This window comes from Molossus molossus, unplaced genomic scaffold (genome assembly GCF_014108415.1).
Source record: "Molossus molossus isolate mMolMol1 unplaced genomic scaffold, mMolMol1.p scaffold_m16_p_13, whole genome shotgun sequence".
Taxonomy (NCBI): domain Eukaryota; kingdom Metazoa; phylum Chordata; class Mammalia; order Chiroptera; family Molossidae; genus Molossus; species Molossus molossus.
Genome location: NW_023425348.1, coordinates 81195183 through 81209217, shown reverse-complemented (window position 1 = coordinate 81209217; position 14035 = coordinate 81195183). Strand labels below are relative to the sequence as shown.

General features: G+C 50.1%; 1 protein-coding gene across 1 annotated transcript in view; it reads left to right on the top strand.

Moving 5' to 3' along the window:
* The window catches only part of SYT13 (synaptotagmin 13), a 36806-nt gene extending 28230 nt beyond the window's left edge, over positions 1 to 8576 (top strand). The window contains exons 3-6 of the mRNA XM_036259305.1: positions 298 to 432; positions 1914 to 2215; positions 5814 to 5943; positions 8040 to 8576. Coding sequence (XP_036115198.1) covers positions 298 to 432; positions 1914 to 2215; positions 5814 to 5943; positions 8040 to 8344 — 872 coding nt within the window. The 3' untranslated portion in view covers positions 8345 to 8576. The remainder of the gene's footprint in view (positions 1 to 297; positions 433 to 1913; positions 2216 to 5813; positions 5944 to 8039) is intronic.
* Positions 8577 to 14035: the final 5459 nt, after the last annotated feature.

Below are 14035 nucleotides of genomic sequence, written 5' to 3'. Positions count from 1 at the left end.
CATAGTAACTCTAGGAGGAAGGAACGGTTCTCATTCTCACTGTAAAGATGTGGAAACTGAGGTTCAGAGAAATCAAGTATCTTGTTCAAGGTCACATTATTATGTACAGCTTCTGTCTGCCACCAAAGCCCATGCCTTGAGCACTGGAAATGCAAGGCCCAGGAGCACAGGTGCAGCCACCATGCTTTGGCACCTGCCTGGAAGCTTTGGGTTGGGGTTGGTGGCAGAGCTGGGGAAGGTGTGATCTGGAAAACAGGACTCCAGCATGGTGGCAGGAACGCTTTCCCTTCTGAACAGGTGTGGTGGAGGATGTCTGTGTCATGGAGACCTGGAACCCAGAGAAGGCTGCCTCCTGGAACCAAGCCCCCAAACTTCACTACTGCCTGCAGTATGACCAGCAGAAAGCGGAACTGTTTGTGACTCGCCTGGAAGGTATGCTCTCAGTTGACCTTCAGGGACTCCTATGAGTCTGTCTCCCCTGGAGGAGCTGTGCAGGAGGGACGGGAGCATCCACAGCTGGGGGCTGGTGCTAGATTGGCACTCTGTGGCGAATAGACCCTGGAATGTGTGATGGTCAGACATATAACAGTCCAAAGTGGAGATTCCTGGTGGGCGGTATCTTTCCTCCAAATGGTGATTCAGGGACCAGGTTCCTTCCATCTGTGGCTCCATAATCCTCTCGGGCCTCCTTGTCATCTGTATCCAGCAGGGGAAGGCGGGGAAGAACAGGGAGAGGGCACAATCGTTCCTTAGAAACTACCTGCACATGGTGTGCGTCACTCCTGCTCACATCCCATTGGCTGAAACTCAGTCACATGGCCACTGACTGCAAAGGGGGCTGGGAAATGTGGCCCAGCAGGTGCCCAGCAGAAAGAGGAAATGGGGTTTTGGTGAACAGTTAGGCGTCTCTTGCACAGATGCACTTGACACAGGGCTTTGTGCTGGACACAGAGGGGATTCAGCACCCATAGAACCAGGCAGTCTTTCCCAGGAGATCTGGCTGCCCCTGGTCTCTATCCTGACGATCACACTACCATCAGCAAACGAAGCTAAGACTCTGTGAAGGAATCAGGGCTAAGAATGGGCTACTGCATGGCTCCTGGAAGCTGTGGGCAGGATACACTGGACATTTGTATTTCATTTAATTTTTTTTGAGGGAGTGTCTCTCCTTTTTATTTTTAAGAGATTTTTAAGCAATTTTATATACTTTCGTACATTTGGTCTTCACAGGGGTTCCACTTTGCAGATTAGGAAACAAGTCTAACAACATCAGGTGGCTTGTCTAAGTTCCCTCCAACTATTGGTGCCCAAGCCGGGACTGTACCCGATGTCCGCGAAGCTCTGTGGAGAGTTCTTCCTATCAGGACACGTGGCCTCAGTTCGGCTCTTCCTGGGGAACATCAGCGACCGTATCTCACGCCATCATTTAGGGACCAGGCGTAAAAGCACCACAGGTGCAAATACACTCACTGCGAAGCATTGAGAACACCAAGGTTCAGAATAGAAAACAACGTTGGTGACTCACATCACAAGTGGTTGTGTGGTAAATATCTAACGCACAGAACAAACCAATGACAGTGTCAACAGCAACACTAATAAAAGTCATCAGCAGTTTCAGGCTTCGGGCACCTTGGGGAAATCTCTGTCACTAGGTGGGAGGGGCTCAGGGAAGCACCAAGTCTTGTCCCTGTTCCCCAAGGAAGACCAGCGTGTGCTGACCCCTCAGATAAGAGAGCCACCTCTCCATGGCTTTCTGACAGGTGATTCTAGAAAGCCGAGCTGGTCAGCCCTGAGCTTCTCCTGCACACCCCAGGTCTGCCCTTTAAGCCAGATTCCGCAGCGCGAAGCAGGGTCGTGCTTGTCCTGGGTTCTCAGGAAGTTCCATGTCTGTGTTGCTATGTCCTTGGCTGCAGCTGTGACCAGTGACCACGACGGAGGCTGTGACTGCTATGTCCAAGGCAGCGTGGCCAACAGGACAGGCTCGGTGGAGGCCCAGACGATCCTGAAGAAGCGGGAGCTGCACACCACCTGGGAGGAAGGCCTGGTGCTCCCCCTGGCGGCGGAGGAGCTCCCCACAGCGACTCTGACGCTGACCCTGAGGACCTGCGACCGCTTCTCCCGCCACAGTGTGGCTGGGGAGCTCCGCCTAGGCCTGGATGGGGTATCCGTACCTCTTGGGGCCGCCCAGTGGGGGGAGCTGAAGACTTCCATTAAGGTAGGGTTACCTCTCCCAGGACAGGTAAAACCTGTTAGTGGAGCCTGGGATGGCAGGACTGGGCCAGTGCTCATGGAACAAGCTTTAGAGAACTTCCCAGCTCGGGTGTGTGTGTGTGTGTGTGTGTGTGTGTGTGTGTGTGTGAGTGTGTGTGCGCATGTGTGTGTGTGTGAGAGTGTGAGTGTGTGTGTGTAAGCCTGAAATCTGGAATCTTGAACAGGGTGGAGGGCTGGAGCAGATTCAGAGCCCGTGATTTGGGACTCCTGGTGTCTAGTTTTGCTTCTAGCTTGCCATGCAAAGACCTCCACTGCCAGGATGTTATGAGTGTATCGGCTCTGGTGCCAGCAGTATTATCCTCATGTAAATTCAGTTCTAGTTCCTATGCACCTGCTATGTGCCAGGCACTGCAGGGAAGATGAGCAGCAGGTGGTGCTGAGACTCCCCATTTACAGACAAGGGGACTGAGGCTTGGAGTAGTCCAGTCACCCGTGCAGGGTCGCCGTCTGGGACACGGCTAGCTCTGCCGTAGGCCAGGCTGGTCTGGCTGTACTCGCCACCACGCCAAGGCCTGGCTGTGCGAGGCACCATCAGCAGGCGCCTTCCCTGATGGGCGCTGCAGAGGCGGGGGTACACTTTCACCCCTGCCTGCTCCCCTTTTTGCTTCCATCTCTTTCTTGCCTTTCTTTTCTCTTTTTCCAAGGCTCAGAAACTTGACCAACATTGACAGCCACTCTCAGCCTGCTCCAAAGCACACTCCCTAATTAGCTTGTGGTATGGGATTTGTGTGGAGTCACAGCTGGGGGTGCTGGGAAGAAGAACCAACACTTTGGTTTATTCATCTGGTAAACCAGCTTTCTCCAGGGAGGAGGGGCTCCCCCAGAGCCCTGGAGACTTTGGTGCCACCCCAACAGGGCTGAGCTCCAGCCTATATAGGCAGGAGTCTCAGGCACCAGAACTGCTTCTCTCGTTCTCCCTGGAAGAGTAGAACTTACTCCTTCATTCCACCGATACCTTGCCATGTGCCAGGCACAATGCCAGGAGCTAGGGACACAGCAGTAGCTAAGACAAAGCCCTGCCTTTATGGCTCATGCACTCTAATAATCATCACACACGTGGCTGTCACTGTTGTACAATATGCTCTGGCATCCACTTGGCCCACTGGCCTGTTGGCCACAAACCTGAGCAATCTCAGAGGGCAGCCTGGAGTCAGGGGTGGGAGGCGGCACCCAGTGTGTGTGGCAGGAGAGAGCCCCTGGTCTCAGCTGGAGGATGCAGTGAACAGGCAGGCGAAGCCTTCGGTCGCTGCAGCCCAGTATGGGTTAACAAAGGTGCCCACAGTGCCCCAGTTCTCACCGGAAGACACTCAGCCAAAAGTGGCATGTGCGTCACCAGGGACCATACAGCACCCACCCTAAGGCAGCTTAAATGATTCATCGAGAGCTCAAGAGGAAGCTGGGGGGAAGGAGGGGAGGACAAACCAGAAGACAGAAAGGAAGAGGGTTACAGGCACACCTCATTTTATTGAGCTTTGCTATATTATACTCCACGGATGTTGCATTTTTTATGAGTTGAAGGAAAGACCCTCAACCTGCAAAAAGATTACAACTTGCTTTATTGCAATACTCTCATTGCGGTGGTATATGCCTGTATTTCTGTCGGCAGGCACTTAACGCAGCAGAGCCGACGGGCAGATGTGGTGAAACCCTCTGGCTGTGGTGCAGCCGGCCGGGCTTGTCTGGGACTCTTGGCACCCACCCTACGCCAAGGTGACAAGCCCTTCACGGCTGACCGCCCCAGGCTCCTTTAACCTGTCTGGAGCGAGTGGAGCGCTCAAGCCTGGTCACCCTGTGGCTACAGCCAAGACTAACCTTGGACTTTCCATGAGTGCCCATGAATCAGGAGGCAGGTGCCCATCAGCTCTGCCGCCCCTCTGCGTGCCTGGCCACGTCCCTGGGCCTTAGTCCCGTCGCTGTGAAATCTGAGTGTGGAGCAGACTCCAAGGATGCTGGAGAGCAATGGGGTTAGGACTTGGGCTCTGCTGTCAGACCAGACCTCTGTTCAAGGTTCAGCTTTGCTGCTTGCTGGCTACATGACCCCAAGCAGGAACGTGCTTTTTCTGAGCATCAGGGTCTTATACTTAAAACGGAAATAAAATTAGTATTGCTCTTAAGATTGTTGCCAAGATTAAATGGGATGTCTCACCCTTCTTTCTCACAAATATTTACTGTGTGTCAACTGGGTGCTGGATGCTGGGTGCTGGGGATGCTTTGTGAAGCTTACAGCCTAGTGTGATCAATAATGTAATTACACCTGGCACATGGTGAGTGTTTAACGTTAGCTGCTATTGCCAAAGTTCCTGGCAGCTCCCAAATCATTTTATCCTATGACTGGTCGCTTATGGCTAGTTGGATCACTGGGGTGATGTTGCAGACATTTTTCCTGGGTGAAAGGTGTGACTCAGGTGGAGGACTGGCCAGCTCCTCCATCCAGCCTCATTCCCAAAGCCAGACTGGCCCCATTCAGCCAGAAACATTGTTTCCACTTAACCTCAAGAAGCAGTGATTGGACTTCCTTCATAACTAATGGTGATAAAGCCAACAAGTTCCCCAGCGTTAGTGTCAGGCACTGTTGCAGCCATTAAGTATGAACTCATTTAACTTCTACAACCCCATTGGTTGATGTTATTATTCCCATTTTACAGATGAGGAAAGGGAGGCTTGGGAAAGTTAAGTAACTTGCCTGAGGTCAGAGCTAGCAAGTGGTAGGATTGGAACCCAGACCCTGAGTTGCTACTCTTAGCATTTCCTTTGGACTATGACAGACATCTCCCTCCTGTGGGGACTCTTTTCGTCATTTTTGTCCTCCAACGGATTTGTTAAAATTTTCAACAAATTCTTGTAGGAATTTCACGGAGACACTCTGTAAAGCTGCAGACGGGCATAGACGTTTTGGATGCTTCTCGGAGGCCTCCACACCTCCTGCAAAGTTATGGCCACAGTCTAGTGCACCAGCTAACACCTTACGCCTGGCCTTTTGTTGACATGGTTGGCCATTCTGTTGACTAAGCAGGGTCCTGCTCAGCATTAGCACATGACATTGTGGACTCTCTCAGCTCTGGAAGGGCTGGAAGGAATTATCTTTTCAAACAGAGTAATGAACACAACTCCCCACTGTCCCAGGAACCTGGTGGGTCAGGTGGTGCTTCTCCAGCTGTGTTCCCTAGAACCCTAGCATTCTGTAAAGACACCCTCGGAGGCTGGGCGGGGGCATGTGAAGGGTGAGAGGGAGTCCTGGCCCTCTGCCCCTGTCCCATCCTGAGGGGCATCTCTTTGGTCTGTTTTATAGGCTGGGTTTGAATATAAAGTATTTGGAAAATCACATTTGGGGGCAAATGAAACAAACTCGTGTTGAAACAGAAGCCGCACGTAACTCTTCTGTGCCCTCTCCCTTCAGCAAGGGCAGAGAAGGCAGCATTCATGGCTAAATGGTTCCCGGGATGCCTGGGATACAGGTCATGTGGCCCTCGCCTTAGCATTAGTTGGTGGGCAGAGGCCACCCCTAACTGAGGCCATCTCTGACCCTCCTCCTCCCGTCTCAGGAACCTTCTGCCGGAACGGGAGAGGTCCTGCTCTCCATCAGCTACCTCCCAGCTGCTAGCCGCCTCCTGGTGGTGCTGATTAAGGCCAAGAACCTCCACTCGAACCCGTCCAAGGAGCTCCTGGGGAAGGGTGAGTGGGTTGTGAGGGGAGAGAGCCAGGGCCCCTCTGGCCTCTGGGAATGTGTGTGGAGGGTGGAGCAATGGGGGCAGGGAGCAGGGAGGTGGGACATGAGTACACTGTGGAGTCAGCCTCCATCCCAAGCTCACAAATGAATTTTTAAAGGACGCACTCACTTCGTTATGTTCATATCCATTTACTCCTTGGCCAGTCCCATCCATCAAGGCTCGAGTATGAGCTCATTCCTCCCAGGGGCTCCCGACCTTGGAGATCCTCTGTGAGAAGAACCAGTCTGAGCCCTGGGTCACAGGAAGCCAAGGGGCAGGTCGTAGCCGCGGAGTAGAGTGGAGTGGGTTACAGAGGGAACTTGGCCAGACTTTGTCACCCAGACCTGGCTGGGCCCACCTCATGGGCAGGTGTCGAGGAGCCCAGGTTCCCCTAATCCTGTCTCAGCTAGCCATCCCCACCCCACACCCACCCCAGTCTCTTCTGTTTTCTCAGCCTTTGCCAACCTGCCACCCCCACACCAGCTGAGTGGGGGTGATGGCAGAAGGTGTGTGGGTTCCTGGGCTGAGGCAGCCTGAAGCTTAGGGTGTCTATGCCACATATCCCAAATAAACATCTCTTCTAGAAGCCTCGGTTTCTCCTTCTGGATGCCTAGCCCAGGCCCCAAATCAGGGGACCAAACAGGTTCTCCGTCAGAGCAGGGAAGTTTCGCAGGTTGCCATATGGCACCTGGACCCAGGGCCAAGTGCTCATGGCAGCATATAAGTAAACAGATTTTTTTAATCCTCACCTGAGGATATTTTTCCATTGATTTTTAGATAGAGTGGAAAGCAGGGAGGGAGAGAGAGAAAAAAATATATTGATGTGAGAGAGGCACATCAATTGGTTGCCTCCTGCACACGCCCTGACGGGGGCCAAGGATCAAACCTGCAAACGAGGTACTTGCCCTTGACTGGGAATCGAACCCGTGACTCTTTGGTCCACGGGCTGATGCTCTAACCTCTGAGCCAAACTGGCCCAGGCAATACCTAGAAATTATAACAGGACACAAAGACTTGCCGCTGCCTTCAGACTCTGAGCAAAAGCTCTTGGGTGGAAGAAGTCGGAAGAGTTGTCCTTGCTGACAGGTTCCTGAGCCAAGGTCAACATTAGTGCCTCTTCCTCATCCCCTCCAGACAGTTCTTTGCCTCCTGCTCTTTTTGTATAACTCTTGTCAGGACATCACAGCTCAACACTTTGTCTCTCAGATATCTGCTGAAACAAACTCAGTACCCGGGGTGATGATTACAGTAAGAAACGCAGAGGAACAATGGTTCTCTCATTAGCTTGGGGAACCCTGACTAATGAAAACGTAACCTGCGTCCCGAGCCCTGTGATGTACCTGGAAGCTGTCTGGTGGCCTGTTTCCCTGGCGGTGGGGGTTGGGGCGGATTTCCTAGCGGGGCGGCTCCATTGGCATAGTGCCCACGGGGCCAAGGCAGCCTGCCCTCACCCTCCACATGCAGTGGGGGTCCTCAGGTAAAACTTATGAAAGAACGGAGGAGAAGAACTCATTCAACCAGCAGGTGACCTGCTATCTTCTAACAGACAAAAATGCCTGGACAGAGAACCCAGGGCATGAAGACGTGGGGTAGCTTGCTTTTTCTGGACTGAATTTAAAATCAAGCTGCAGGATGTCTGAGCCATTGTCCTGGGCTTAGCTTGACGTGGGACATAAAGGTACCAGAAAGGCTTATGGCAAAGGGCATTTCCCTGGCTGTCCTCCAGCATGACACAATCAGGGGTCACCCAATGACCGGCCTCATATATTATGCCACTGTCTGTTTTCCATACTTGACTATACATTCCCTGAGGCAGGAACTTTTGCTGTATCCCCATGTCTAGGCCAGTGTCCGCCATATGGTGGGCATTTAATAATTGTCGAAGTAATACCTGACCAATGCGGGGTGGGGGCGCGCACAGAGGGAGTCTCAGTGCAGGTCTTAAGCCAGAGACCCTTTCTTTCCATCCCTAAGAGAGAGCATTATCGGGACCTCGCCACATCCCCAAAGCTCACTCTTGACCCTTCTCTCAGACTCTTTTTCCCCTCTGTCCCTCCCCAGATGTCTCTGTCAAGGTGACCTTAAAGCACCAGGCTCGCAAGCTGAAGAAGAAGCAGACGAAACGAGCCAAGCACAAGATCAACCCCGTGTGGAATGAGATGATCATGTTCGAGCTGCCCGATGACCTGCTGCAGGCCTCCAGCGTGGAGCTGGAGGTGCTGGGCCAGGAGGAGGAGGGGCAGAGCTGCACGCTGGGCCACTGCAGCCTGGGCTTGCACGCCGCGGGCTCGGAGCGCAGCCACTGGGAGGAGATGCTCAAAAACCCACGCCGGCAGATCGCCATGTGGCACCAGCTGCACCTGTAGCCAGCGTCCCGGGCCACCGCCCTTCTGGGGCACAGCCCCGCCCCTTCCATCCCAGCTGTCCTCTGCGACCTCTTTGTGCCACATCCTCATTCTGACACCCAGAGGACAGACGTGTTTGCAGAGACCAGGACTGGACCCTGTCCTTTCTCATCACACTCCCGTTTCTAAACAACGAGCAGGGCAGGACTGGGCCGTGTGTGGACATCTGGGTCACACTGAGGAATGCATTTTGTCCATCTGTCATTGAAGAGTGTCATTGAAGAGACACTTGTCAAATACAGCCCATGTGCAGATTTTGCGGGGTGGGGGGTGTCAGTCCAGATGCAGATAATTGGGGGAACAATGAACACAAAGAATGTCGTTTCTTTAAAATGAGCATTTCAAAAATGATAAAGAAAATAAAAGGATCCTGGATCAACTCACAGAATTAGAGGTTGTCAGGATGGAATGAAATTGAGGCAGCATGAAGTCATGCTCCCGACCCAAGGCAGTCATAACCCAGCGGTTCTCAAACCTTAGTGTGTGAAGTCACCAGCAGATTCCCGGGCGCCCCTGGAGACATTCCGAATTGTAGCTCCTGGCCGGATCCCAGGAGCCTGCCTTTTAAACACGCACTCAGTGTTTGGATGCTGAGGTTGGGGCTCTGCCCTTGGAGAAATCCCTTCTACAACATTCCAGACAGGGTTTCGCAGTCCTTAACACCCCGGGGCAGCCAGTTCTGACGCCGGACCATCTCAGCCATCAGTGTGAAATCTGGAAGCTTCCTGTGTTTTTTATTTGATTGTTTCAATTCTTAATATTTTCATTTGTGCTTTTCAGATCTGGCTCTTGGATTGAGTTTGTACTTTTTACTGAAGAACTTTATTGTTTTGTTTCAGAATCAGTTTATATTATATTTGGGGACCTTTCCTTGACAGAGTCCAGGTGGCACACCCCTTGTTAGTCATTGGGCGCTCGTCACATCCACCAGCATCACCAAAGTGACCCTCTGAGACAGACCCAGCCGCTTCAGGAAGCATTCGGTTTGAGGCACATTGTGATTTCGGCTATTACATCTGGCTGTGGAGGTGGAGACGGAGGACCATTTTAAAAAGGAAACAAAGACTTTTGCAAATGTGCCTCCCAGCCTTCAGGGCCTATCACATTAAAATCAGTAAATAACCAGAAGCCAGTTTTCAAATTCCTACCTTATTATTCCAAATCGCTGTCCACATCGTTAAATAATGAGCCTGCCGAGCGGATATCATCTTTGCCCACAAGCGGGGACTCCCGGGTTCTCCCGGGTTCTGTTGCCGGCCACCTGGAGCGCTCTGTGCGAATGATGCACTCGAGAGGTGAGCGCATGCGCTAAGGCTGCAGGCTCTGCCTGGCTGAGAACTAACTGAGGCCACCAGCGGATCATCTTTAAGCTTTAAGTTGGCAGCTGAAAATGCCTGGAGCGTGCCAGAACCACCCCGGGCATTTCCAGAACCATGAATTCTGCATTCGGACTCCTTGATACCCACGTCCAAGCTCTGGGCCTTCCGATGTCACCCCAGTCCTGATCAAAAAGAGAATTCCTAGGCAAGATGGGTAAGGGCTATCCTTCAACCTTCAGCAAGTCAAGTCATTCTTGGCCAACCCCCTGAGAATCTGAGCAGGGACCTTACCACACTTAGTTATCATTTTTCCTTTCTGTACAGAAGTAGAAAGCATTAGAAACAAATTCTGCCCACCCTTTGAAGAAACAGAAAAAATATCTAATCCTTCTTTAATGGGAAAATCTCTCAGATAATTGGATATCTTGATCGCTGAGGTTGATCACCTCCTGCCAAGATTTGTCTTAGGCAAAGCATTTGTTAGTCATTTCCTATATCATGTTTTGAGACACCCCTCCCCGGCCCCACCAACCATCACTCTGGTCTCCTTTTTTTAGTTGGCATGGCTAAAAGAGCTCCAAACATTCCCTGTGTAAACTGACTAGTACTCGCTCCTTGGTAACATCTGCTACTCCCATCTTGGAAAGTCTGGATTCCAGGCTTAAAATCCAGAAACATGGTTCTACTTCCTTATAAATCTATGTACCTGCCTTACAGTCACACCAAAGATGTTTGAGGTGAGTTGGGTAGGGTCTCTGCTCTCAGAAATATCAACTCCACCCATGGTCATTCCACCCTGAGGCATTGATTTCTTTGGGTCTCAGAGGTTTAGTTTTCCAGAATCTATAACATGAAGGTTGCCCCCGAGAAGAGTCCAACGGCACCACGAAGCGTGTTAGGCGTCAGCTACCATCTCTCTCGCCAGGCCTGTACAGAAAGGAAATAGGTGTTACGGGGGTTCGTCTATTGTGTCCCCTGGTATGTTCCATAACCTAGAATAAAGCTGGCTCGTGCGTCCTCAATCAAGTATTTGTTGAATGAATCGATGAGTAAGGGGTGGATAGGGGAGTAGACAGAAAAGTACACTGCAAATGGCATAAAAACCAGGATCCTAGCAGAATCCTCAATGGTAAAGGCATCGGAAATCTCAGTTGGCCTAGAAATCCATGACATCGACTTAATTACTATTCACCTAATGGCAATTCATAGCTCTCTGGGTACTGTCATTGATGATAGAATAGAATCACTGTGGTTTTCTACCCAAACTTCATCTTGGTGAATGTTTTATTATTCAGAGGTATCAGACTGCCAAATCAAAGAACTTCAGTTCTCCTTGCATCAGCTTACCTGGCACCAGATATATTTGCAATTTACTACCAAATTAGAGTAATTGGGTCTGTGTGAGCGCATCTGATCTTTTTGAGAGGAACACCTTGAACTTTGCCAGGGAGAGTTTTCTAAGACGGGCAGGAAGCAGAGGTGAAAATAAAGTCAGAAACCATCTCAGACTGGGCTGTTGCCCACAAGGTGATCTGGCCCCTTTCATAGATACGCTGATGGGGATAAAGAATTGGGAGTCCACCCTCATTAATCTATGACTCCACTTCTTACATCAAATCAGTGTCTATTTGTTGAGCGCCTATTGATCAAAACCTTGCACGCATCTGTCCATTTCAATTTGACGTGACTCTTGCTGTGTGTGGGTTGAGTGACAAATCACCCCAAATGATGCCATGTAGAGAGCAGGAGGGGAGAACAGTTCTTCAAAGGCATTTCCTTTGGGGTGTAAGGAGTCCGGGGTGGTAGGTGGCTATTGCCTTAGCCAAATTGAGGTGAGGACCACGAAAAGCGAGATCTAGCTCTTGTGATTTGTTTCTGCTGCCCGTGTTTCCTGTTGTCAATGCTAAGTGTGTGTTTGTTTGCAATTATGAATCGAAGCACAAAAAGACGCATGAGACATTGTAGTCATATGTCTGGTGTCACACTTTGGAGCAAAAAAAAACCTTTCAGTGGTAAATAAATAATTTCCAACTGCGTTAGCTGCCTGGTCTTGTCTTCTTTTCACTGAACACTTTAGACACACAAACTGCAGAGATAATAATTTGATAAACACTCAGGAACCATGTCAAGCCTTGTAAATCTTGACAATTAGAGTTGACGTTCCCTCAGTTCTTTACTGAGGAGACCATCATCCTGAATTTGAGATTTCTCATCCCAAGCATTTCTTCATCCCTTTACTGCATGTACATGTAAACCCTGGGCACCATAGAGTATTTTTGTGCATTTTAAAACTTCATTTAAATTTTTTGCACTATTTTTGCTCCACATGAAAATTTTGAGCTTTATCTATGCAGACATATGTAGCTCCAGTTCATTTCATCTTTGTTGCTATATAATATTCCATTGTATGGGATGGATATAGCACATTCCTAGTCTGCCATTGATACACATTTAGGTGTTCCTTTTTTCCTTTCTTTCTTTCTTTCTTTCTTTCTTTCTTTCTTTCTTTCTTTCTTTCTTTCTTTCTCTCTCTCTCTCTTTCTCCTTCCTTCCTTCCTTCCTTCCTTCCTTCCTTCCTTCCTTCCTTCCTTCCTTCCTTCCTTCCTTCCTTCCCTCCCTCCCTTTCTCTTTCTCTTTCTCTTTCTCTTTCTCTTTCTCTCTCTCTCACCAAAAGTTCTTAAAAAGGATCCATAGTCCTGGCCAGCACAGCTCAGTGGTTAGAGCATTAGCCCACACACCAGAGGGTCACAGGTTTGAGTCCTGGTCAAGGGCACATACCTGGGTTGCACATACTTGGGTTGCAGGTTTGATCCCCAGTCAGGGCTCATGCAGGAGGCAAACAATCAATGTGTCTCTCTTACATTGATGTTTCTCTCTCTCTTTCCCTCCCCTCATCCCTTTCACTCTCTCTAAAAAAATTCAATGGAAAAAATGTCCTCAGGTGAGGATTAACAACAACAACAAAAGGGATCTATAAAGAAAGCCAAGAGATGTCTTTGCTTTCCAAGTCTGTGCATATAATTTCTTATTTTATATTACACACATGTCATATTTTAATGACAACCAGGATTTTTATTTTCATAATAAAATAGGAATGGGTTCTATGCTGCATAGCCAAATATTATATAAGCTATATTTCATAGGTAACTATGCATATGGCCCATCAGAGCCCAAAACTAATATTTGAGAGTCTGGGTGTGTTTTTTTTGTTTTTTTTATCCTCATCCGAGGACATTTTTCCTTTTTTTTTTTGTTCAGATAGAGCGGGAGGGAGAGAGGAAGAGAGAGAGAGAGAGAAACATCAACGTGAAAGGGACACATCGAGTGGCTGCCACCCGCACAACCGACCAGGGCCGGGGACAAACTGCAACCGAGGTACGTGCCCTTAGCGGGAACCGAACCCGGGTCTCTCTGGACCGCAGGCCGATGCTCTAACCACTTAGCTAAACTGGCCAGGGCGAGAGTCTGGGTTTATATAAGAGAGAAATGGGAGTGGGAGGTAGAGTGCATCCATCACTTTCTACGAGGCTTTCCACTGAACTGCCTTAAATACACTCTGGGCCTGCGCACGAACCAAGTCTAGAGCGCTGCATGTAGGAGCTGAGAACCTGCAGCCCGGCTTGGCTTTGTCACAGGCCACCTCCATGGCTCTGAGCAAGTCACTTGCCTCTGGACGTCAGTTTCCACATCAGTAAAATGAAATTGGATCACTAAGATCCCTTCTAGATTTAAGACTTAACATTTTGTGCTTCTGTGATCTAGACTGGCAACAAGGTACCTTTCACACACATTTTGGCCTCCAATCTCACCCTTAAAACAACGAAGCCAACGTACATGTGCACCTGCCCTCTCTGCCCATGTTGGTAATACTCCCTGGCACCTTCTGACAGTCCTTCCGACAGCCACCCACTCCTGCAGACAATATGCAATGTCACCTGAGGCTCTGTGTCAGTCTCTTCTCATTTTCTTAATTGCTAATGGAGCCGGTGGTAATTTTCCACCCAATAGTTTCTATTTTTCCAAGCCAACTCGAAACACCACCATTGCAGGAGCTCAGATCCCTAGCATCTGTTCTGTCTCCCTCCCGGGGCAGATGCCTGGCAAGGAGAGAGCCACAGGATAGAGCTGTGGATGGATGGAGGGGGCGGGGCCTTTTCTTGGTGTGAGTGTTGGAGAACTCTCCATGTGCTCCCCTCCGCCGTCTCTTGAAGATGAACCAGCACAGATGGTCCATGTTGGGACTATCAGCAGCTTCTCCAAGCCAGAGATGGAGGCAGGTGCCTACCTGGGAGGAGGTGGGAGAAAGCCAGTCTTGCAGGCTGGAAGCCAGGCA